This window comes from Tupaia chinensis, unplaced genomic scaffold (assembly GCF_000334495.1).
Source record: "Tupaia chinensis unplaced genomic scaffold, TupChi_1.0 Scaffold145082_1, whole genome shotgun sequence".
NCBI classification, from domain to species: Eukaryota; Metazoa; Chordata; class Mammalia; order Scandentia; family Tupaiidae; genus Tupaia; species Tupaia belangeri.
Window position 1 is genome coordinate 1,703,219 of NW_006204943.1, and position 24,707 is coordinate 1,727,925.

Here is a 24,707-nt window from a genome sequence, read left to right on the forward strand (position 1 = left end):
AAAAAAAAAAAAAAAAGAGATGAGTTTTCTTGTGTTTTAATATTTATCATATGAAGAAGGAACTTTTTTTGTTTGTTTGTTATTTATTTTTAGTTTTTGCTATAGGGCGTGTACACTTGCCAGAGACAGGAGGGAAAGTGAGAAATCACTCTCTGGAGGTGGGTGGCCAGGTTGCAATCCTCTCTTTTCAGTTCTCCTCTCAGGATTTCGGGCATGCATGCACATATGCCTGGTGTGTCTTTCAGGCAGCCAGATCTGGTACTTGAACCACACAGTTAACCACAGGAGGATCCAGCTGCCTAAACCACCACGCTAACAGTCTGGCCACAGAAACATATATTTTCCCCCATCAGAAAGCGCTCTCCAATGGATGATCAGTAATATGTCTGATTTCTAAAAGCTATTTGACAAGGTCAATGCATTACAAATAGATGGTAGAGTTCTTAAAACGTCTTCTAAGTGAAGAGGATTTAAAAACAGATCATTCTGTTAAGTTAATAATTTTCCTGTGTGTTTTGAATACTTGAAAAAGAATTAGTTATTGCTTTTATAATGTGAAAATAATCTTTGAAAATTCCTTAAAAGAGCCTGATGGGAGTCTGCCTTAATCTGAGTTAAATTCTTTCAAACCCTATCATAAGCTTCTCATTACTTCAGCTATGAAAAATTGTGGAAAGTAAGTGTAAATCTTACATTTTCATGGCTTTTAAGTCACACTTAATCTTCTTACCTTTTCATGGCTTTTAAGTCACACTTCCTAGGTTTCAATTTTGGCGGTGACCTTGGCTATGATCCTTAACCTAGTTGAGCCTCAGTTTTTTTATCTTTCCACATGGGAATAATAATACTATTAATTATTATGATGATGTTTGAGGATTAAATTAACACATGTAAAATATGTAGCAGATAGGTAATATTCATTGAATACACCTTTTCATGGCTTTTAAGTCACACTTCCTAGGTTTCAATTTTGGCGGTGACCTTGGCTATGATCCTTAACCTAGTTGAGCCTCAGTTTTTTTATCTTTCCACATGGGAATAATAATACTATTAATTATTATGATGATGTTTGAGGATTAAATTAACACATGTAAAATATGTAGCAGATAGGTAATATTCATTGAATACTTAGTATCTGAACTGTCCTAGAAAAATAAAGCCTGTAAGTGCCTATCAGAGTGACAAGAGCCTTTAGCTGTAATTCCTGGTATTATTTTAGACCAACTCTCCCTCCCCACTAGATTAAAGATTCAGCTATGTCCTTTACTTGTTGGCTGGGCCCCAGCTGGGCTTATCTGGCCATCTGGTTTGGTCCCATCTCAGTCTGACTAATTGTCTTCTGAATTCACTGCCTATGACCTTGCTTTATTAGTGACTCTGAACTATCTTGTCAGTGATTTGGTCAAGTTGAGTTTTTGCCTGCTGACCACACTTCTTGGTTAAGATCCCAGTGACAGGGACATGGCAGATGGCATAATGGTTATGTTGCTGGACTCCCACATGGCCAATCATGGTTCAAGTCCTGGACCTGGCAGCTTCAAACTCATGCCGGGCACTTATGTGTGTATGCCCAAAATCCCAAGAAGAGAATAGAGGAGAAGGGATTGCAGCATGGCCATCCCCCCAGGAGAGTGATTTCTCACTTTCTATTTTCTCTGTCTCTTGCTGGCTCTCTGGTAAGTACATGTACCCTATAGCAAAAATGTCTGGGGGAAAAAAATCTCCCTGTGATAATTCACCCCTCATTTCTAGCTTACAGTTCTGTCTTCACCTAGATGCTTCTCAGACCAAGCCTGCTGGGAAGTGATTCAGTTGGCTATATGAGTCTGAGGAATAAGTTTAAGATTTCAGGATTTGTTTTTGAAGCTTAACAATATCACTAAACCTATTGACATTCTATGTTGGCAGCGTATTTTTTTTCTTTGATAGTCAAAGCTTGAAATTCATAGAAAAGGATACTTCTAGTATAACCTCTTACTGGTTTTAGGAGATTAAGCATATTAGTATGTTTTGGGTATGTAACATCACAGACTGGAATTCAGACAGACTCGATTCAATCCCTGGCTTCATTTACTGTATGACCCTGATAGATTCTTAATCTTTCATGGCATATAATGGCAAAAGGATATCTCCTAACTGTGAGATTCCCACAGTACACATGGCAACCACTAATCAAAACAAACCTGTTCACGCATCTACCTTCATGCTCTTCTAATACAAGAACAGTAGTTATTTATCTTTCCACTCCCTCGTCTAGCATCATGCCTAATTCATAATAGGTGTTTAAGAAACATTGAATAAATAGAACATAAAGTGGGTCATGTCTATCTTGCCAGGCTGTGAGGATTAATGTCCTTGAGTGCAAAGTTCACATCACGGAGCCTGTCTTACAGTATGCATATGTAAATATTATTTTTTTTTCTTTCACATTTCCTAATTTTAGGTTCATTTTGCCATCTCAGCCTTTAGTAATAGTGTGATCTAAGTCTGTTATCACAGGCAGTCATGCAGAGAACTACAGTGAGAAAAGATCTAAGTTAGGAAGGTGACTATTCTTGAATTTGAGTTGCATGACTATCTTCCCAGTTCTCTTTTGGGTTTTAAACATTTTCAGATAATAGCACTAGACAGAAGTATAATTCCCTATGCAACTGGGATTTGAATTACTTGAAATTAAACAATGTATTCACATATTTCTTAAAACTGGGACAACTGAAAATTCAGTCAGTAGTATACACCCATGCATGTGGCAAAGTTGATTTCTTTTGCTGGGTCCATGTCATACTGGCTAAGTATTTTGAATAAAATTCCTGCTTCCAATCTGCTTATAAAATAGCTTTACCAAAATGCCAATATCTTGCTGGTTGTGCATATTCTTCTAGTATTGGGTTGTTGAAAAGTCATGATTTTTTTTCTATATTTTTCAAAGGTCACTTATTTATATGAAGAGCAAAGATCAATCAATGATATATTGCCCATTTTGTTTGATAACTTTTTGCCATCTTTCATTAAGCTTTATAATTCCTTATTCATAGAAGGACCTATCTTTATCAGCAAAAAACTGAAGAAGGTGCTGATTTATAGCCTCATGTGAATTGAATATTATACCACACAAGGAGTTTTGAAGAGAAACAATTGAAAGTCTGACAGTTCAAAGTCTAGCGAGTATGGTGGGTGCAGCAACATATCCCATCCAAGTTCTAATCATTTCTGATGAGTGATCAAACTCATGTGTGGTCTTGTATTATTGTAATGAAACACAACTCCTTTATAATCAGTGAGCTCTGGACGTTTCTGGAAGATGAATTTGTTTAAACTGTCCGATTGCCAACAGGACACATTTGAATTGATTGTTTGGTTTCTTGGTAGGAACTCAAAAATGCAACACCTTTAAAATCCCACCACATCAAGAACATAACCTTCCTCTGATGAATGTCTACTTTTGATGTCATTCGAGATGAATCATCACATTGGAACCAAGACCGTTTGTGTGCCACATTGTTATAAACAATCCAGTTCTCATCACCAAAGGATTGTTTTCCTCATGTTTCTTTGAGTTCATGAGGAACCCAAATATTGAGCTTGCATACATATTACAGCTTCTTCAGGTGGTCTTGAATGCTTGAATGATGGATATTCAGTGTTTCTGCAGTCTCTCCTGTAGTGTAACGTGATTTTGACTAGATCAATGCCTTTATTAATAACCTCTGTGGGCCTGCCTGGCCAAGGAGCATTACTGAGATCAAAATCACCAGCGCAGAATTTCATGAACCATTATTGGCACTAACGTTCTTATACAGCATTGTCACCATAAACTTGACACAACTTTTGACAAGCTTGACATACATTCTTCCCTTTCCTCTGAAGTAAAAGAGTAAAATATGGCAAAAATGCACAGTTTGGTCTTCCATCTTCAAAATCTCCAAAACCCAACCAAATAGCTTAATTTTTTTGTTGTTTTTAGAATGAAGCTAGAACTGTCAGCTGTCAAATGACATAGCAATAGCATAGATGTGAATGACTCTAGTACTTCCAAAAATAAAGTAGCGCCATCTGTTGCAAAAATGCATCATGACATTTCTGATATCCCAATAGCTCCTGCTTTTATAGTTCATCTGGACTTTGAAAATTATTTTGAAAATTATTTTTGTAGTTTACTTTAGATCCTTAGTAATCTGTCTGTCATGTCTTAAGATAATTCTTGTCTTTGTTTCCTGCTTTTCTAAGGATTGGTAGCTTTGTGTTTCAATATATTCTGTTATATTCTATTACCATTTTTCTTTGTATGCTCTCAGGTGATTGATTCCTCAGTTTCTGTTTTGTTCTGTATAATAATAATCTTTATTATAGATTATTTAAACAAAGACTAATCTCAATTCTGCCTTCTACAACTCAGAACCTGAGATAGTCATTTAAGTAGTCCCTAAATTCTGATCTCTAATGACTAAAGTATGGGACCTATTTAAGTCATCTGTAAACAGTAATTTAAGAAACTCTTTTAACAGCTACTTTCCTTTACTGGCTATAAATAATTCCTTTTTATTTTTTGTAATATTTAAGGGACCTTTTTGTCAATATTATCACATTTTTTTCTTTGCTTAGATAGTTTTTACTTATTGTAATATCATTCTCTTTGGTGGCCAAAAAAAGAAAGAGGAAATTATTTGTGAAGTGTACTTAAAAGATTCATGGAATTTCTTGATACCTTTTCCTAAAAGAGGAAATTTTATTGAGGGAAATGTGTCTTTTTTTTTTTTTTTTGCTGTAGGGCACATACACTCTCTGGAGAGACAGGGACCTTGAGAAGGAAAGTGAGAAAACACCCCCTACCACCACCACCCCAGGGGGATAGCCAGCTGCAATCCCTTCTCCTCCATTGTCCTTTCAGGAGAATCACACATGTGCCAGTGTGATATTCAAACTGCTGGGTCTGGGACTCAAAGTGCAGTCAGCCATTTGGGAGTCCAGCACCTTAACCACCACACCACTCCTAGCCTCAAGATTGTGTTATTTTTTTAAAATCCTTGGATACCTTTTATAGAGACTCACACTATCTAAGTTACTAAAAAAAAAATGACTTTCCACATTTCAAGAAGATAAGTAGTTATTTTTCAGTGTTTAATATTTGCTATAGATAGCATATTTTAGGTTAAACCTAGCTCTTGGGTTTTTATTTGCTATACCTCTACTTTGAGACACATTAGTTTATAAAATTTGAAACTGAACTTTAAATAATTAAGCTTTTATAGCATAATTGGCTATTCTTATTATTTATTTGCTGCTAAAACTTGGTCAAAACTGTACCTGAAGCTGTAATATTGAGTTACTAAATGGCCTTGCACCATAGTTTCCAAAATAGAAATTATTGTGGCAGAGGAGACTCTATGTCTTCCTATGACAGATAGAAAACTAATTAACTTTATGACAATGTATTATAATTACTAGACTTCCATATATTGATAGTTGTCTATGTTTCCCTTAGGTTATTTTGAAACCAATTCTCTACTGGTCTAAATGCCTTTAAAAAAAAAAAGATTTTCCTTTGCCTTAGTTGAGAGTAATATATAATGACTTAAAAAATTGAAAAAAACTGAATTATGAATATGTATGATTATGAAATAAATATTCGTTGTAATTGGACAAATGCTTGGATGGATATAATAGGCCTAATATTGGGTACAAATTTTTATATTCAGTGCACATAATTTTAGGGTTGATAGTATACAGAACTAATCATTCTTTAGGGCTTTGCCATAAATTTTTTCTAGTATGGAATGTCTAAAATACTAATTATTTTACCAAGGAGAAAACATTGTTCTAGTATGCCCTGTTGTAGAACATATGCTATAGTAAAAATATTCTGAACAGAGGAAAATATGAGTTACATGTAATCTAGTTATAGAAATCTATTTTGGAATGTGCTTTTGCTTTTATTTAAAAACAGGTGTGTTGGGACCAGCAGTTAACGTAATGGCTATGTCACTGGACTCCCATGTAGTCAACCACGGTTCAAGTCCCAGACCCGGTGGCTTAAATCTCACGCCGGGCACGTGTGCGTGCGTGCCCAAGATCCCAAGAGGAGAATGGAGGAGAAGGGATTGCGGCATGACCATCCCCCCTAGGGGGTGATTTCCTGCTTTCTGTCTCTCTCTCTCTGCCGAGCGCATGTGCCCTATAGCAAAAACCTCTCAAAAATAATAATAATAATAAATAAAAAATAAAAACAAGTGTGTTATAGGGTCAGCAGGTGGCATAGGGGTTAAGGCACTGGACTCCCACATAGTTCAAGTCCCTGACCTGGTGATTTGCTTTTTCACTTTCTCTCTCTCTGGTCAAATTAGAAAATAATAATAATAAATAAATAAATAGGTGTGTAGTCACAATACTTTAAATAGGGACTAGCAGTTAGCATAATGGCCATGTTGCTAGACTCCCATGTAGTTGACCATGGTTCGAGTCCTGGACCCAGTGGCTTAAACTCATGCTGGGTGCATGTGCACATGTGCCCAAGATCCTGAGAGGAGTATGGAGGAGAAAGAATTGCGGCCTGGCCATCCCTCCTGGGGAGTGATTTCTCGCTCTCTGTCTCTCTGTCTTCCTGGCTAGCACACGCGCCCTATAGCAAAAACCTCTCCAAAAAAAAAAAGTAAAAAAAAAATACTTTAAATAAAGTTCACTACAACGTCGTGACTGAAGAATAGCTGTAACTGTGTTGGAGATGGTGAGGAATATCTTTTAGGCAAATTAATATCCCTGTATACATGATTTATATTTATCTTGAACATGAGAGTTTAAATTCTTTGGCTTGAAATGTTTAAAAGGCCCCCTTTTCTAATTTTTAATGGAAAAGCTTTCAGATTTTCCCCATTCAGTATGATATTGGCTTTAGGTTTTTCGTATATGGGTTTTATTGTGTTGAGAAATGTCCCTTCTATGCCAATTTTGCTGAGTGCCTTAATCATAAAGGGATGTTGTATTTTATCGAATGCTTTTTCTACATCAATTGATACAATCATGTGGTTTTTGTCTTTCTTTCTATTAATATGGTATATTATGTTTATGATTTTGCATATGTTGAGCCACACTTGCATCCCTGGAATAAAGTCTATGGTGTATAATCTTTTTTTACTAGCAATTTTTACTAGCAATTTGCTAGTATCTTGTTGAAAATTCTTCTATCTGTGTACATCAGAGATATTGGTCTGTAGTTTTCCTTTTTATGTCTTTGTTTGGGGGATGAGGGTGATGGAGGCTTCATAAAATTAATTTGGGAGGGCTCTTTCCTTTTCAATCATTAGAAATAGTTTGAGTAGAATGGGGGTTAGCTCTTCTTTAGAAGTTATGTAAAATTCAAAAGTGAAGCCATCAGGACCTGGATTTTTCTGTTGTGATGTTATGAGAGGCATTGTATGTCCCCACTCAATATATACTGAATGTCAGCACTCTATGGCAGAAACTAAATGATTGGAAGGTATAAAAGCATGTAGAGCAATGATGGTACAGGAGACAGTGGGGGAGGAGGGTGAGAAATGGGGGAGAGTGAGAGGGAGGGAATTGAGGGGAAGAAGAAAGGAGCAAAACATTTAAGATACCCTAAATGGAAAGAAACCTGTTGATTATTATGTTCATGGTAAGATCTTTGACTGGACCGATATGCAATGTATTTATGATGGGCAAATTCATTTGGTATGCTGTAATGATACACAGTGATTAAATGTATAAAAATGTAAGAAGGCCCCCTGTTCTGTTATTCACAGATTATGCAAATATAACCAAAAATAGTTATGTCAATATAGGTTATTTACCAACATTAATAAGACTTTGAACTCAAGATTTACTGTAATATCTATAGTACAGCCTGACAGCCTGTGTGTGACTGAGAGTTTGTGTTCTCAGTCACATTTGCAAGTGTGTTATTATCCCCACACTGTGGATTATGAAGATGATTTTGATGGATGGCAAATGTCAGTATTTCCTTTGATTAAGATATGACACTGGCATTGGTTATGGAGAATGAAGATTTCCCTTTTCAGTCACTGATAGTAGCCCTCATATTATATAAAGGAAGTATCAATAAGGCCCAAAATTTAATAAGAAGAAAACTATATATTTTTTAAGTTCATTAAGTTATTTCATAGGAGCAAAAGAGAGGGATTCCTCACAAGATCTTGCCAAGCTATGACCCTCCTTCCAGCCTTCTAGGCAGCTGGCGTCACAGGTGCATGTGCTTTTTACTGTGGTAACTGAAGTGTCTTCTCTATGAGTGGTCATGGCCCTTGGCAGCTGCTACATAATGCTCCCTAAACTACCTGCAATCACGAATACAAGCAAACCTCATCTGGGGTGATTCACAACTACAAAGGAATAACTGACATAAGGAAAGATTAAATGCAAAGAACAATGAACTCTAGGATTCTTAAGGGTTCATACATTCATGTGCAGTCTCCATACATGTTGAGCATTAGCACAGTGATCCGCTATCTAGACAAAGACTAAGAGGCAGCAGTATCACATAAATATGAATCTTGATCTTATTGCTATAGACATGGTAAGGGTATAAATACTTGCACAAAAAGAAAAACACTGATTCCTTTCTATGCCTAGAGGTATTGATACTTGTGTTTGCTTTATCAGATTGCCCAACAGAAGGTGGAAAAGGTCTTGGGAAAAATTACTGAGAGTAAAAATAAACTGGCCTATGAAAAGGGAAAACTCCAGGTATGAGGTTTATTTCTGATTTTTGTTGTCTGATTTTAAACACCAGTTGTCGGGAACCAGCAGTAATGGCTATGTCGCTGGACTCCCACGTAGTCAATCGCGGTTTGTATTCCAGACCCGGTGGCTTAAAAAACTCACGCCGGGTGCGTGTGCGTGCGTGCCCAAGATCCCGAGAGGAGAATGAAGGAGAAGGGATTGCGGCGTGACCATCCCCCCTGGGGGGTGATTTCTCGCTTTCTGTCTCTCTGTTTCTCTGTCTGGCGAGCACACGCGCCCTATAGTGAAAACCCCTCAAAAAAAAAAAAAAATACCAGTTGTCAAACTAAATATTCCTGGCTTTTAAGAAGACCTAGCACTGCCATGTACTAATTCTCTAGTCTCTGAACCTCCTTAGTTTGCCTCATTAACATCCAGGTGACTCCTTGTCGCATACGTACCTGTTATTCGATGCTAAAGCCTTTAATTGTGGAAACAACCCATCTGTGACTAGCTGAGGCTTTATTATATTTATTTAATACATAGTCATTGACTGAGAAAGTTGAGAACCTATTTCTCTTTGTTGCTAAAGTTTTATGACATATTTCTATAAAGAAATAACCCTCAAAATTGGGACTCACTCAACCACAGACTTGAGTGAATGTGATGATACTGAACTATATTGCGTTTTGTTTGATGGCACCCATACAGCAGGAAGTTTGCCACTGATGTAGCTAAACATGACTTAAACCAACTCCAGTGAAAACATCAAAGTTCAAGTCAATGGTTCTAAGCTGTAGCTATATATTATAATTGCTCGGGGAGTTTTTAAAAATTCTTATGCTGGGGGCTGGCAGGTGGTGTGGTATTTACGGTGCTGGATTCCCACATGGCTGACTGAGGTTCGAGTCCTCGACCTGGTGACTTCCTTTCTCACTTTCCCTCCCTCTCTGTCTCTCTCTGGTCAAATTAAATAATAATAATAATAATAATAATAATAAATGAAATAATTATTTAAAAAATTCTTATGCTGAGAAATGTATATGATGTCTGCTATTTACTTTGAAATATGTCTTAGAAAAACTAGGTTGATGTATAGAGGGAATGGTAGATGGGCAGATATGTGATAGCAAGTAAAAAATATTCATTGTAGAATTTGGATGATGTTCATAGAAAATTTGCTTGATTTTTCTGTATGTTTAAACATTTTTTATAATGAAATGTAGCGGGGAAATTCCCATTACTAGAATTGCACCCCAGAGCAATTAAACCGGAGACCCAGGGACTAGATCCTAGTCTTCACTACTTTTAAACCTCATCAGATGAGGAGAATGGAGGAGAAGGGATTGCGACTTGACCACTCCATTGAAGGGTGGGTGATTTCTCATTTTCTTTTTTTCTTTTAAGAAAAATGTTTGCTATAGGGTGTGTGCATTCACTGGAGAGACAGAGACAGAACAGAAGAAATCATCTCCCTGGGGAGATGGTGATATCTTAATTCCTTCTGTTCCATTCTGCTTGGGATTTGGGACACATGCACACATGTGCCTGGAGTGAGTTTCAAGCCACCGGGTCTGGGACTCAAACTGTGATTGACTATATGGGAGTCCAGCACCATAACCATTACATCATCTGCTGGTCCCATCTTGCTTTCTATCTCTCCAATAAGCACAAGTTCCCTGTAGCATAATTCTCTCTACCAAAAAAAAAAAAAAATGTTATATACATATCATAATAAGTAAAAGATTGAATTTTCAAAACTGACTTGTTAATGAATTATAAATACTGGATTTTGGGTGATAATTTAGGTGATCATAAACTGCTGCCCCACATTGAAACATGGTTTGAAATTCATGTTCAGTACTATATAGTATTCTATTATATCAATATGCCACAATGTATTTATTCTGTTGATGGATAGTTAACTCATTTCCACTTGTTTGCAATTGCAAACAATGCCTATAAATTAATTCTTATCTGAGAATTATCGGAGAGGTCTTCTAAAAGGCCATGGGAAATGAGTATTATGAAAAAAACTGTGCATGGATTTTAAAAACTTTTTGTTCCAAAATAAACTCGTACTTAAATTTTATTTTTTTTCTCAAAGTTCTTTAGGTCACCTCTTATATATCACCTTGTACTCATATGCAAAATATTTTCTAGGCTTAAATATAATTCCTAGGAATAGAATTACTGAATTATCTTGAATTTTAATACATTTTGTCAAATTTCTCCTAAAAGTAGTTGTACCAGTTTTAAAAGCAATATATGTAAGAGGTTAAATAAGAGCGTTAGAATTATATTTGTTATCATGTGTGGATCTCATATGATAATACTATATACTGTTTAGAGATGCATATATAATAAACATATTTTAAAAGAATGAGAATGAGAAACACCAAATTCAGCATAGTGATTAACAGTAGAATGGAAGAACAAAATTTATTTGAGAAAGGATACAGAGTTTTGATTGTACACTTGTAATATTTTCTTTAAGTTCAAAGATGGATTGATGGGATTTTACTGTATATGTCTGAAAGATTCCCAATGGTTTTTAAATTGTTTTCTAACATATTTGAGTTTGATTTCCGTAGCTTTGCTCTAACCTACCATAGGCCCTAGCACATATAGCAACTGGCTTCAAACATTATGTTAGCTATTCAGACCCTATAAGCAACTACATTTATGACCTTAATTTAGAAATCAGGTAAGAGTTTTGTTTTGGTTTTTGTGTAGTAAATTTTATGTTGAACTATATAACATATGTAAGTACACAGGGGACAGACCGATGAATTTTTTACAAGGTAAACTTGCCTCTGTGATCAGCTCTCAGATTAAGAAACAGAACATTTCCAACACCCAGAACCTCCCCACCAGTTTTGCTATCCCCCCCAAGGGTAAATACCATCCTGACGTCTAACACCCCAGACTAGTTTTAGCATACTTGTACTTTATGTAACCACACAGTATACAGACTTTTGAATCTTGCTTCTTTCACCCAACATCATAATTGTGAAGTTTATCCATGTTGTAGTTTGTTGTGGTTCTTGGGTATATATTGCTGTGTGATGTTCCATTAGGCAGATTTTCAGTAAGGGTTCTAAGGAAAAAAAAAACTATGTTTCATTAAAATTATTCCAATTTCCTACAGGTATTTGTACTTTCAGTCAAAACACCTAAATTTTTTTTTTTTTTTTAAGATTTTTGCCACAGGGTATATGTACTCACTTGGAGGTGGGGTGGAGGAAGTGGAGACAGTAAGAAATCATGGCCTCAGGGTAATGGCCACACCACAATCCTTTGTCCTGCATTCTCCACTTGGGATTTTGGGCATGCATGCACACATGCCTGGCGGGATTTTCAAGCTACCAAGTCCGAGACTCAAAGTACAGTTAGCCATGTAGGAGTTCAGTGCCTTAACCACTGTTCCACCTACTGGCCCCCAAAATACCTAACTTTAAGCAGGTGAGGTTTTAACTCTGTAGCTCATTTCAAGCTATAAATGAGTAAACATTATGGGCATGTCCTACTTTATCTCAAATTAATGATACATATTTCACAACACTGGAAATGTATTAATTAATTTATAATGCTTACATTATGAAACATTATCATGGTGGGGGGTTCCATTTCTTACTTTTCTTAGTTTCTATAGTATTAATATATATGTATATACATATGTGTATGTGTGTATGTATGTATGTGTGCTTGTGTGTATATATGTGTGTATGTGTGAATTTATATCTCTTCAGACCATTCAAAACAATTTGAGGATATGACCTTGGCCTAAATTATTGCTCTTCTTGAGACTAGCTCATGAGCAAGTTATAGGAACAGCTTGGATTTTAATGATCACCAAAACGCTAGACCTCTTAGAGGCAGCAGGATGTGTTTGTTTCTAACCCGTCCTTCTATGTTCTCCATTAGGCAGATTTTCAGTAAGGGTTCTAAGGAAAAAAAAAACTATGTTTCATTAAAATTATTCCAATTTCCTACAGGTATTTGTACTTTCAGTCAAAACACCTAATTTTTTTTTTTTTTTTTAAGATTTTTGCCACAGGGTATATGTACTCACTTGGAGGTGGGGTGGAGGAAGTGGAGACAGTAAGAAATCATGGCCTCAGGGTAATGGCCACACCACAATCCTTTGTCCTGCATTCTCCACTTGGGATTTTGGGCATGCATGCACACATGCCTGGCGGGATTTTCAAGCTACCAAGTCCGAGACTCAAAGTACAGTTAGCCATGTAGGAGTTCAGTGCCTTAACCACTGTTCCACCTACTGGCCCCCAAAATACCTAACTTTAAGCAGGTGAGGTTTTAACTCTGTAGCTCATTTCAAGCTATAAATGAGTAAACATTATGGGCATGTCCTACTTTATCTCAAATTAATGATACATATTTCACAACACTGGAAATGTATTAATTAATTTATAATGCTTACATTATGAAACATTATCATGGTGGGGGGTTCCATTTCTTACTTTTCTTAGTTTCTATAGTATTAATATATATGTATATACATATGTGTATGTGTGTATGTATGTATGTGTGCTTGTGTGTATATATGTGTGTATGTGTGAATTTATATCTCTTCAGACCATTCAAAACAATTTGAGGATATGACCTTGGCCTAAATTATTGCTCTTCTTGAGACTAGCTCATGAGCAAGTTATAGGAACAGCTTGGATTTTAATGATCACCAAAACGCTAGACCTCTTAGAGGCAGCAGGATGTGTTTGTTTCTAACCCGTCCTTCTATGTTCTTTGTTGTGAATGTCCTGAGTTAGAACTTCTGCCAAATAAGAAATTGAGTATAAAAATTAAAGTACTTCATAGATAAGATGTGCCATCTGATGAATTTCAAGGTATTTTTTTGTTTTTGTTTTTTTATTCAGAGTCTGAAGTGTAGGGTAAATGATCTATCTGCAGCATATTGGGGAATAAGGATATTCTGTATTTGACTTGAAGAGACGCAAACCTGAAAGTCTTTAGAGTCAAAGCATTACATTTTCTCTGCAGCTGTTTGGGTAAAGAGCATTTTGTCTTTGTTTAAAATGAGAATAACTCATATCAATGCCTCCCTGTAGAGGCAGCCATTTAAATTCTAAACCTTAAATGAAAACCATGCTTAATTTTTCTTTATGGTTTTGAATAGCCCACAGCAGATATTTCACACTGTATACTGTAGAAAAGAACAACAGAAACAGGCAAAAATGAGAGAAAAATCCTGTTAGGAGAGATTTCCTGAAATAAAACAGGTTTTCATGTTCCCTTTCAGAAAAACCTACTATGTTAGCATTCAAATTTGAATAGTTTCTGAACATGTTTAGTAGCTGCAACCAAGGCAGTGTTTGCCCTTCACAAACAGGAGAAAAGAAGAGATATCAAAGGAGGAAAAGTTGATACGAATAAAAAAAACTTTTAGACACATAGTTTTTCATAGGTATATACATGTTTTTAAGGATTATTTTACTTATCTTTATTTATTTTTAATTTGGCCAGAGAGGGACAGAGTGAGAGAAAGAGAGAGAGAGAAGGAAAGTGAGAAAGCAAGCCACCAGGGCTGGGTCTCAAACTGTGGTCAGCCATATGGGAGTCCAGTGCCCTTAACCACCACGCCACCTGCCGGCTGATAAGAATAAAAATTTTGAATGAAATTTTTTCTGATTCAAGGATAGGCTCAGTAATATTAATGGTTTGTTTGAGGAGGTTGGGTAAGAAGAAAAAAATATGGAAAAACAGAATTTGGAGATTTGCGAGTATATATTAATGATTTTATCCCCTGAAATATTTTTTTCTTTAAAGAGAAAAATATGAGTAACCATCTTTATGCATTAGTTTTAAAATGTTATTCAGCATACAAGAATTCATTTATTCAACTTTTCTAATTCTGTCAGTAAAACACAAGACTATGCATTCATTTTGCATATTGACAGTTGTAATTATCCATATTCAAAAAGGTTTTTGAATACCAGGTATCACAATTCCTTTAAAACTGAAATATATTAACCACAAAATCTCACTGTTATATTTATGAGTCATGTCTGTTTGAAGTTTCCTTAAATAATAGAAACCAAATGAGTTGCCTCAGTACATTTAAATGGCAATAGCTTACTTTTAGCTGTGAATTGAAGTAGCATTCTCTGAAAGACTAGAAAAACAGGATTGGTTTCACAGTTTTTAAGGATGCTCTGTAATTTTTATCTTTATTTTTGATTTTTTTGCACAACTCATGGCATCCTTTTTTCTCCCCTTTGGCGTGTATAAAAATGTGTGTGTGTGTGTGTGTGTGTGTGATTAATAAGGCTTATTTTATTTTTTTTTCCTTCTAGACAAAAGTTAAGCAGCTAGAGGAACAACTGCATTCTTTTACTGAAACCCGTTTACAGAATGACCATCTACGCAAGCTGAACAAGGCTTTAGAGGCCAAATATGCTCAGGTGTGGTTAATAGCTACAAAAACAGATCGTTACTTTATTCTTTGTTTTTAAGGAATTATTTGACACCTTTCTCTATATCTTCATTCAATCCCCCAAAAAGAATGTGCTCACACTTGTCTCAGGTTGACAAATACATTTTTAAGCATCTACTATGTACGAGGTTCTGCTAAGCCATAAAGGAGTTCATAAAAATGCTTGAAGCAGGACTGGGACATAGGACTTCCTTTAAAAGGACAGGAATGTATTCAATACACTTTCTTATGTCAAAGAAAGTTATGCAGTTTTGAAGAACATGGACTGTATTAAGAAGCATTCCTAGGGAGCATTGTTATGATAGAAAACAACAGAAATGCTTTTCGGGCCAATTGGTGGTGTGGTGTTTAACGTGGCTAGATCCTGTGTGGCCAACTGTGTGGTTCCTGGCCTGGTGGCTTGAAAAACACATGTGCCTGTCTGTCCAAAATCCCAAAATGGGAGAGACATGGAGAAAAAGGGATTTCTTATTTTCTCTCTCTCTCCTCTCCAGTGAGTACACGCACTCTCTGGCAAGTTTTTTGGGGTTTTTTTTGGGTTTTTGTTTGTTTGTTTTTTTAAGAAAAAAAAGGGCTTTCATAGAGGAAGTGTTTTTGAAATTGAGCTTTAAAAGGTTTGGCAGACACAAGGAACAAGTATATTTGTTTTTTTAATTATAGGCAAACTCAGAACTCAGTGTCAACAAAGTACACCTGCAACAGACAGAAGCTCACCTGAAAGAGGTATTAGTTGCAAAGGTGCTTACTTTTCAGCATGGTGGCTGTCAAGGCTGGAAACCTCTTAAAGGTTACACATTTTAACAAATGAATGGAGAAAAGTTAAACAACCAAGATCTTTAAAACATTTAATGAACAATATAACCCAAGAATATATTACTGAAAGAGATTCATTTCAACAATATACATATTTACCATGTGTATAATTAGACTGAACATATTTTTATAAATCTTTAACTTGGTATAAGCATATGTAACTCTTGTGCCTGACATTTGTGTATATAAAACTCTGGTAACCAAGGAACTAGACTCTGCCCTTCAAGTGGAACACTCACAGGGTTCTAACCACCTGACTCTGCTGATAAGTGGTGAGGTCACAAAGTTGGTTAAGCGTATCTGACCTCATCAGATACGCTCTCCTACAGGGAATTTGGCTCTAGGTCTGTTTCTTCACTAGGTCATACTTAAAGTGTGATCGCTTTATTCTGAAAGCAAAAGGAACACATTTTGAAGATATTTTCCGTTGTGACTTCTTTCAGAACACAGTTTGTGTTGTTTCTCCCAGTAAAGTGGGTACTCCTCAAAAAGTAACTCTAGGTTCAACTGATTTTGTTTTTAATTGGTGATGCCTCCAAGAAAAAGGAAATCTCCAGAGAGGCCTGCGTCTTCAAAATCCCTTGAAAGTTCTAGGCCCCATATAAGCAATGTAAAGGAAAGAGTCTCATCGGTCGGTTTGCCTAGTGTTATTCCAAATTCTACACGCCGGGTGAGCTTTGCCCCTACCCTGACTTCTGTGAGAACGTCCCAGGAGATTGGAGACAATAGAATCTCTCTAAAGACTCTTCTGAATGCTATTAAAACCATGGAGGGAAGATTGGAAGGCAAAATAGACATTCTTGCCTCACGACCATTACTAAATGATGAATCACCAAGTTTTCTTAATCGGGATCTGGTAAGTGAAGACCACAAGTTAAATCTTGGGGAATTTTCAGATTTATACAAGAGTAAAGAAAAGTAGAAATAACTCAGAAAGACAATGCTTAAAAAATATGAGTAACAAGAAAATAAGGTTCTTCTCAAATAGGAAAAACTAATGATGTAGATTAGAACCATCTTTCTGGACATCAAATAGTTTTTATGTCAGATAGAAATTTTGTTATAACAGTAACAATTGTTTTTAAAATCTAATTTTGATTTATGAAAAATTCAAATTTCTATCCTAACATTTGAGCTAAAATGTTTGGATAAGGCCTATTTTTTTTTTTTTTAAGAAAGATTTTTGGTATAGGGCATGTGCACTCACCGATGAGACAGAGAGACAGAAAGCGAGAAATCACTCCCTGTGGCATGGCTATGCCACAGTCCATTCTCCTCCTGGGATCTTGGGCACACAGGCACAGGCACCCAACGTGAATTTTAAGCTACTAGGTCTGGGACTCGAACCATAGTCAACTTCATGGGAGTCCAGTGATGTAAAAATTATGCCATCTACTAGTCTCTAAGGCCTGCTTAAAAATACAAGTTAGAAATACATTAATCCAAGAAGCCCTAAGAAATTGAACATTGGAATTTTTTTTTCTTTTCTAATTTGATACACAACATGTGTGCTTGTCAGAGAGAGACAGAGAGGGAAAATGAGAAAGCCTCCTCCCTGGGAGATGATCACATCAAAATCCCTTCTCCATTTCTCCCTCCTTTTGGGATTTTGGACACACATGTACATGTGGCTGGGGTGGGTTTTAGGTCACTGAGTCTGGAATCCAAACCATGCTGTCAACCATTTGGGATCCAGCTCTCTTAATCATCATGCTACTAGTTGGTCTGTAAATATTTTCTAATGAAAACTTACTATAGCATCCACCTTTGCATGATAATTAAAAATAGTATTACAGTGTTATACCTTGTCTAATAGAGAAGGTACTTTCTATAAACATTTTTGCTAGTGACATTTTTGTATTTATATATATATGTATCTTATAAACTCTAATAAAATTTTAAAAACTATGTTTTTCTTTTGCACTTTTCTAGAACAAAATGGATTTTCAGAACCAATAAGTTGGTTTCCTTTGCACTATTCTTAGATCCTTTCATTTTAAATGTTACAGGTTAGAGACCAGCAGGTGGCATGGTAGTTAAGTCACTGAACTTCCAAATAGTTGACTGCGGTTTGAGTCCCAGACTGGGGACTTGCTTTCTCACTCTCCCCACCCCTGTCTCTGTCTTTTTCTCTCTGGTGAACATGTATGTGCTATAACAAATTTTAAAATAATAATAATGATACAGAAAATTAAATAATTATTCAAAAATAAATAAATAAGGGGCCAGTAGATGGTGTAGTGGTTATGTTGCTGGACTACCACATGTCCGACCACAGTTGAAGTCCTGGACCAAGTAGTTTGAAACTCACTCTGGGCACACATAAGCACATGTCCAAGATCCCAGGAGAATAATGGAGGAGAAAGGCTTGTGGTTTGGCCATCTCCCCCTGGAGGATGATTTCTCACTTTCTCTCTCACTGTGTCTGGTAAGCACACACACCCTAAGGTAAAAATCCTGTAAAAAATAAATACATAAATAAATAAATGTTACAGGCGAAATTTTAATTAAGAAAGTATAATAATATTGAGGAAATGTGAGGACAAGATATCCTTTGTTGCTTTTGGGAGCTGGTGTGGTTTTCAGGTCACTGAGTCTGGAATCCAAACCATGCTGTCAACCATTTGGGATCCAGCTCTCTTAATCATCATGCTACTAGTTGGTCTGTAAATATTTTCTAATGAAAACTTACTATAGCATCCACCTTTGCATGATAATTAAAAATAGTATTACAGTGTTATACCTTGTCTAATAGAGAAGGTACTTTCTATAAACATTTTTGCTAGTGACATTTTTGTATTTATATATATATGTATCTTATAAACTCTAATAAAATTTTAAAAACTATGTTTTTCTTTTGCACTTTTCTAGAACAAAATGGATTTTCAGAACCAATAAGTTGGTTTCCTTTGCACTATTCTTAGATCCTTTCATTTTAAATGTTACAGGTTAGAGACCAGCAGGTGGCATGGTAGTTAAGTCACTGAACTTCCAAATAGTTGACTGCGGTTTGAGTCCCAGACTGGGGACTTGCTTTCTCACTCTCCCCACCCCTGTCTCTGTCTTTTTCTCTCTGGTGAACATGTATGTGCTATAACAAATTTTAAAATAATAATAATGATACAGAAAATTAAATAATTATTCAAAAATAAATAAATAAGGGGCCAGTAGATGGTGTAGTGGTTATGTTGCTGGACTACCACATGTCCGACCACAGTTGAAGTCCTGGACCAAGTAGTTTGAAACTCACTCTGGGCACACATAAGCACATGTCCAAGATCCCAGGAGAATAATGGAGGAGAAAGGCTTGTGGTTTGGCCATCTCCCCCTGGAGGATGATTTCTCACTTTCTCTCTCACTGTGTCTGGTAAGCACACACACCCTAAGGTAAAAATCCTGTAAAAAATAAATACATAAATAAATAAATGTTACAGGCGAAATTTTAATTAAGAAAGTATAATAATATTGAGGAAATGTGAGGACAAGATATCCTTTGTTGCTTTTGGGAGTATAAAATGATTCAAGTCCTATGGAAGACAATTTGGCAATATTTATCACACCTCCATATCACAATTATACTTTATGTACTTCTTCCTACAGATATCCTAACTTGTACACATGACATGTTTACAAGGATACTTACCAAAGTATTGTTGATTAATAGTAAAAGACTGGAAACAACCAAAATTCTATTGATGGGAGACTGACTGGATAAATCATGGCGTGTCTATAGTTTGCAGTACTGCTTCAAGATGTGTATGTTACTAGGATTAAACAAAGTTCAGAAGAGTATTATTTTACTATTTGCGTGCAAAAGGGATGGAGGAAATAAACATTGGGTTGTCGGAAAAGTCATGACACTTTTTTGCATAGATTTTTCCAACAACCCAATAATACATACATAGGCATTTACTCGTGTATATTTAGAATATCTCTAAAATAATCTATAAACTGGCAACATTATTTTTGAGGAAACTGGGTGATGGAGGTTTTCATTTGATCCCTTTGTACCATAAGAATAATGTGAATGTACTACCTCAAAATAATCAAATTTATGAATATTTCCTTTTTTTTTTTTTTTAAGGTTTTACCACTGGAGAGAGAAACAGAGTGACAGTAAGAGGGAAAGTGAGAAATCACCCTCTGGGAGGAGAGCCACACTGCAGTCCCTTCTCTGTTGTCCTCCTGGAATTTTGGGTACCCATGCACGAATGCCTGGCATGAGTTTCAAGCAGCCAGGTCTGGGACTACAACCCCAGTGGGACATGTGGGAGTCTATTGTCTTAACTGCCATGCCACCTGCTGGCCCCTGAACATTTCATTTTTAATCAAGCTGAAAGTGAAAAAAGGATAGTCTTTCCAATAAAAGGTGCTAGACTAATTGGCTGTTTTTATACAAAAACAAAACAAAACACAGATCTTTAAGCCATACTTCCTACCATATGTAAAAATTAACTTAAAAGGTATTATAGTTCTAAATGTAAATCCTAAAACTAGAACTTCTAGAAGACAGAGGAAATCTTTGTGATCTCAGGTTACAAAAATATTTTTTAGATTTAATATCAAAATCATGATCAATAAAGCAACAAAAATTGGACTTTATCAAAATTAACAATTTATGCTCTTCAAAAAACATTAAAAGAATGAAGAGATAGCTATAGGTGGAGGAAATATTTATCAGATTAAAGCCTTGTTTCCAGATTGTATGAAAACAAATTCTCAAAACTCACTAAGAAGAGACCACCAGGTGGTATAATGGTTATGTCACTGGCCTCCCACATAGTTGACTGTGGTGAGTTCCAGAACTGAGGCTTAAAACTCAAGCCAGGCACATGTGTGTGCATGCCCAAAATTCCAAGAGGAGACTGGAGAAGGGATTGCAGCATGGATATCCCCGCTGGGGGGTGATTTCTCACTTTGTCTCTTTGACAAGTGCACATGCCCTCTAGCAAAACTGTCTCTTTAAAAAAAAAAAAAAAAAAAAAAAAAAGGGGGTTCAGCCTATTATTTTACTATTTGCGTGCAAAAGGGATGGAGGAAATAAACATTGGGTTGTCGGAAAAGTCATGACACTTTTTTGCATAGATTTTTCCAACAACCCAATAATACATACATAGGCATTTACTCGTGTATATTTAGAATATCTCTAAAATAATCTATAAACTGGCAACATTATTTTTGAGGAAACTGGGTGATGGAGGTTTTCATTTGATCCCTTTGTACCATAAGAATAATGTGAATGTACTACCTCAAAATAATCAAATTTATGAATATTTCCTTTTTTTTTTTTTTTAAGGTTTTACCACTGGAGCGAGAAACAGAGTGACAGTAAGAGGGAAAGTGAGAAATCACCCTCTGGGAGGAGAGCCACACTGCAGTCCCTTCTCTGTTGTCCTCCTGGAATTTTGGGTACCCATGCACGAATGCCTGGCATGAGTTTCAAGCAGCCAGGTCTGGGACTACAACCCCAGTGGGACATGTGGGAGTCTATTGTCTTAACTGCCATGCCACCTGCTGGCCCCTGAACATTTCATTTTTAATCAAGCTGAAAGTGAAAAAAGGATAGTCTTTCCAATAAAAGGTGCTAGACTAATTGGCTGTTTTTATACAAAAACAAAACAAAACACAGATCTTTAAGCCATACTTCCTACCATATGTAAAAATTAACTTAAAAGGTATTATAGTTCTAAATGTAAATCCTAAAACTAGAACTTCTAGAAGACAGAGGAAATCTTTGTGATCTCAGGTTACAAAAATATTTTTTAGATTTAATATCAAAATCATGATCAATAAAGCAACAAAAATTGGACTTTATCAAAATTAACAATTTATGCTCTTCAAAAAACATTAAAAGAATGAAGAGATAGCTATAGGTGGAGGAAATATTTATCAGATTAAAGCCTTGTTTCCAGATTGTATGAAAACAAATTCTCAAAACTCACTAAGAAGAGACCACCAGGTGGTATAATGGTTATGTCACTGGCCTCCCACACAGTGACCATGGTTCAAGTCCTGGGCCGGACAGCTTAAAACTCACACCAGGTGCATGTGCGTGTGTGCACAAAATCCCTAGAAGAGAAGGGATTACCATGTGGCCATTCTCCCCAGGGGTTGATTTCTCACTTTCTATCTCTCTGACTCTTTGTTTTGTTTTTATTTCTTTAAATAAGAAAAAAACTAGGCCGGCAGATGGTGTGGTGGTTAAGACAGTTGAACTCTCACATGGCTGACTGCAGTTTGAGTCCCAGACCTGGCAGCATGCTTTCTCACTTTCCTTCACTCTCGCTGTATCTCTGGTCAACTTCAAAACAATAAAATGTAAAATAATGACAATGGATAAAATTAAATAAAAAATGGTTTTTAAAAATAAAAAAAAGAAGAAAACAAACTTGGGGCCAGCAGGTAGCATGGTGGTTAGGGGTGCTGACTGTGGTTTGAGTCCCAGACCTGGCAGCTTGCTTTCTCATTTTCCTTCTATCTCTCTATCCCTCTCTGGTCAAATTAAAATAAGTAAATAAATAAATAAATAAATAAAGTTTAAAAAGTAATCATTCTTGTAAAAAGAAGAAGACAACAACCCAATAAAAATAAAGGGTAAAGTATTTTAACAGATATTTCATCAAATTAGATATACGGATGGGAGTCAGCCAGTGGCATGGTGGTCAAGGTGGCTGAATCACACATGGCTGAAGTCATAGTTTAAATCTTAGACCTGATAGCTTGAAATCCATGCCAGGAATGTGTATGAAAACCATGTCAGGCACGTGTTATGCACGTGGCATAGCCAACCCCCAGGGGGTGCTTTTTTACTCTCTCTTTCTCTCCTCTCTAGCAAGTATACCCCTATAGCAAATAATTAATTAATTAATTAATTAAAATAAAATAAAACAGGTATGTGATGGTAGATAAATTGTTGAAAAGATGTTAAACACAGTCATTAGGAAAGTGAAATAAAACCACAATAAGATACTGTCACACACCTATTAGGATGCCTACAATTTAAATACTTACCCTATCAAGGGTAGTGAACATGTAGAGAGCTGGGACTCTTTACAGCTGAAACAAGTCTACAGTAGTACAGCTGCTTTGGAAAATAGCTTAGTAGTTTCTTGAAAAGTGAAGCATATGACCAGCGAGTTCCTAAGTATTTACCAAAGATAAATGAAAGCATATATCTACACAAAGACCTGTACACAAGGTATTCACAACAGCTGTAATAGCTTAAAACTGAAAACAACTCAAGTGGTTAACAGGCGAATAAGTAAACTGTGATATATCCATATAATACTACACAATAGAAAGGAGTAAGCTATTAATATGTGTGACAGATTGAATTAATCTCAAAGTAATTAGGCTGAGTAAATGAATATATTCAATAAAGAGTACATGCAATGTGATTCCATCTATACAACATTCTAGAAAATTAAAACTCACCTTTTGTGGCAGAAAACAGATTAGTGGTTGCCTTTGTTGGGGTGTTGGAAGAGGGAGAGACAAAAGGAGATTATGAAGGGGCATAAGAGAACTTTGGGGATAATAGAAATGTTCACTCTTTTTTTTTTTTACTTTTTTTTTTTTTTTACATTATTTTAAAGAGGTTTTTGCTTCAGGGCGCGTGCACTCGCCAGACAGACAGAGAGAGACAGAGAGACAGAAAGCGAGAAATCACCCCCCAGGGGGGATGGCCACGCCACAATCCCTTCTCCTCCGTTCTCCTCTCAGGATCTTGGGCACGCACGCACACGTGCCCTGCATGAGTTTAAGACACCATGTCCGGGACGTGAACCACGGTCGAGTACATGGGAGTCCAACGACATAGCCATTACACTAACTGCTGATCCCTTCACTCTCTTGATTATGGTTTCAGGGGCACATACATATGTCAAAACTTATTAAATTATGTACTTTCAGTATATATCAACTATACCTCAGTAAAGCTGTTAAAGAATAATATTAATGTATTACCTATTCAAATATGTATTACATTAAAATGTTAGCATTCTTTTTTAAAAAAGAACTTTATTTTATTTTATTTTATTTTATTTGACCAGAGAGAGACAGAGAGAGAGAGAGAGAGAGAAAGTGAAAAAACAAGCTACCAGGTCTGGGACTCTAACCGTGGTCAGCTGTATACAAGTCCAGTGTCCCAACCACCACGCCATCTGCCAGCCCAAAATAACATTCTCAGAAATAGATAACTACTGACATAGAGAACCCATTTGTGGTTGCCAGGGGATGTGATGGTTTGGAGGGGAATTCAAATATAAGGAGCACAAGGGGTTCTTTGATGGTGATGGGCCAGTGTTGTATCTTGATCGTGTTGGCGGTCACAAAAATCCATACATAGGGTCAAATTGCATAGGACCGCATATGCATGCACAGAGACAAATGAAGGTTAAAAATGATGGAAACACATTAAATTTTGTAATCTCGTTAATCTAGTTAACAATAATGTACTAATGCAAATTTTATTGTTTTGAATTAGCAATATGAGATGTCACCATTAAAAACTGGGTGAAGGGGCTCTATTATTTTTGAGATACCCTATGAACTTATAATTATTTCAAAAAAATTTTTAAAGAGTAATATTTTGGGCCAGCAGATGGCATATGGTTAAGGTGCTGGACTGCCACGTGGCTGACCACAGATTGAGTCCCAGACCCAGCGGCTTCAAATTCACATAGGTACATGTGCATGCCTGCCCAAAGTCCTGAGAGGAGAATGA

General features: G+C 36.3%; 1 protein-coding gene across 8 annotated transcripts in view; it reads left to right on the forward strand.

Moving 5' to 3' along the window:
- Window positions 1-24,707, forward strand: part of CCDC150 (coiled-coil domain containing 150) — a 120,831-nt gene that overhangs the window by 60,599 nt on the left and 35,525 nt on the right. For 4 of the 8 annotated variants that reach the window (XR_337278.1, XM_006167767.1, XM_014583907.1 and 1 more), the window contains 3 exons: window positions 8,635-8,718; window positions 15,030-15,137; window positions 15,830-15,892. Coding sequence is in view for 7 of the 8 variants with exons in the window: in XM_006167767.1 (XP_006167829.1) it covers window positions 8,635-8,718; window positions 15,030-15,137; window positions 15,830-15,892 (255 nt within the window). In the remaining variant the exon portion in view is untranslated. Of the gene's footprint in view, window positions 1-8,634; window positions 8,719-15,029; window positions 15,138-15,829; window positions 15,893-16,361; window positions 16,839-24,707 lie in introns of those variants that run through there. The other 4 variants (XM_006167768.1, XM_027767975.1, XM_006167769.1 and 1 more) reach the window with 3 other exon arrangements.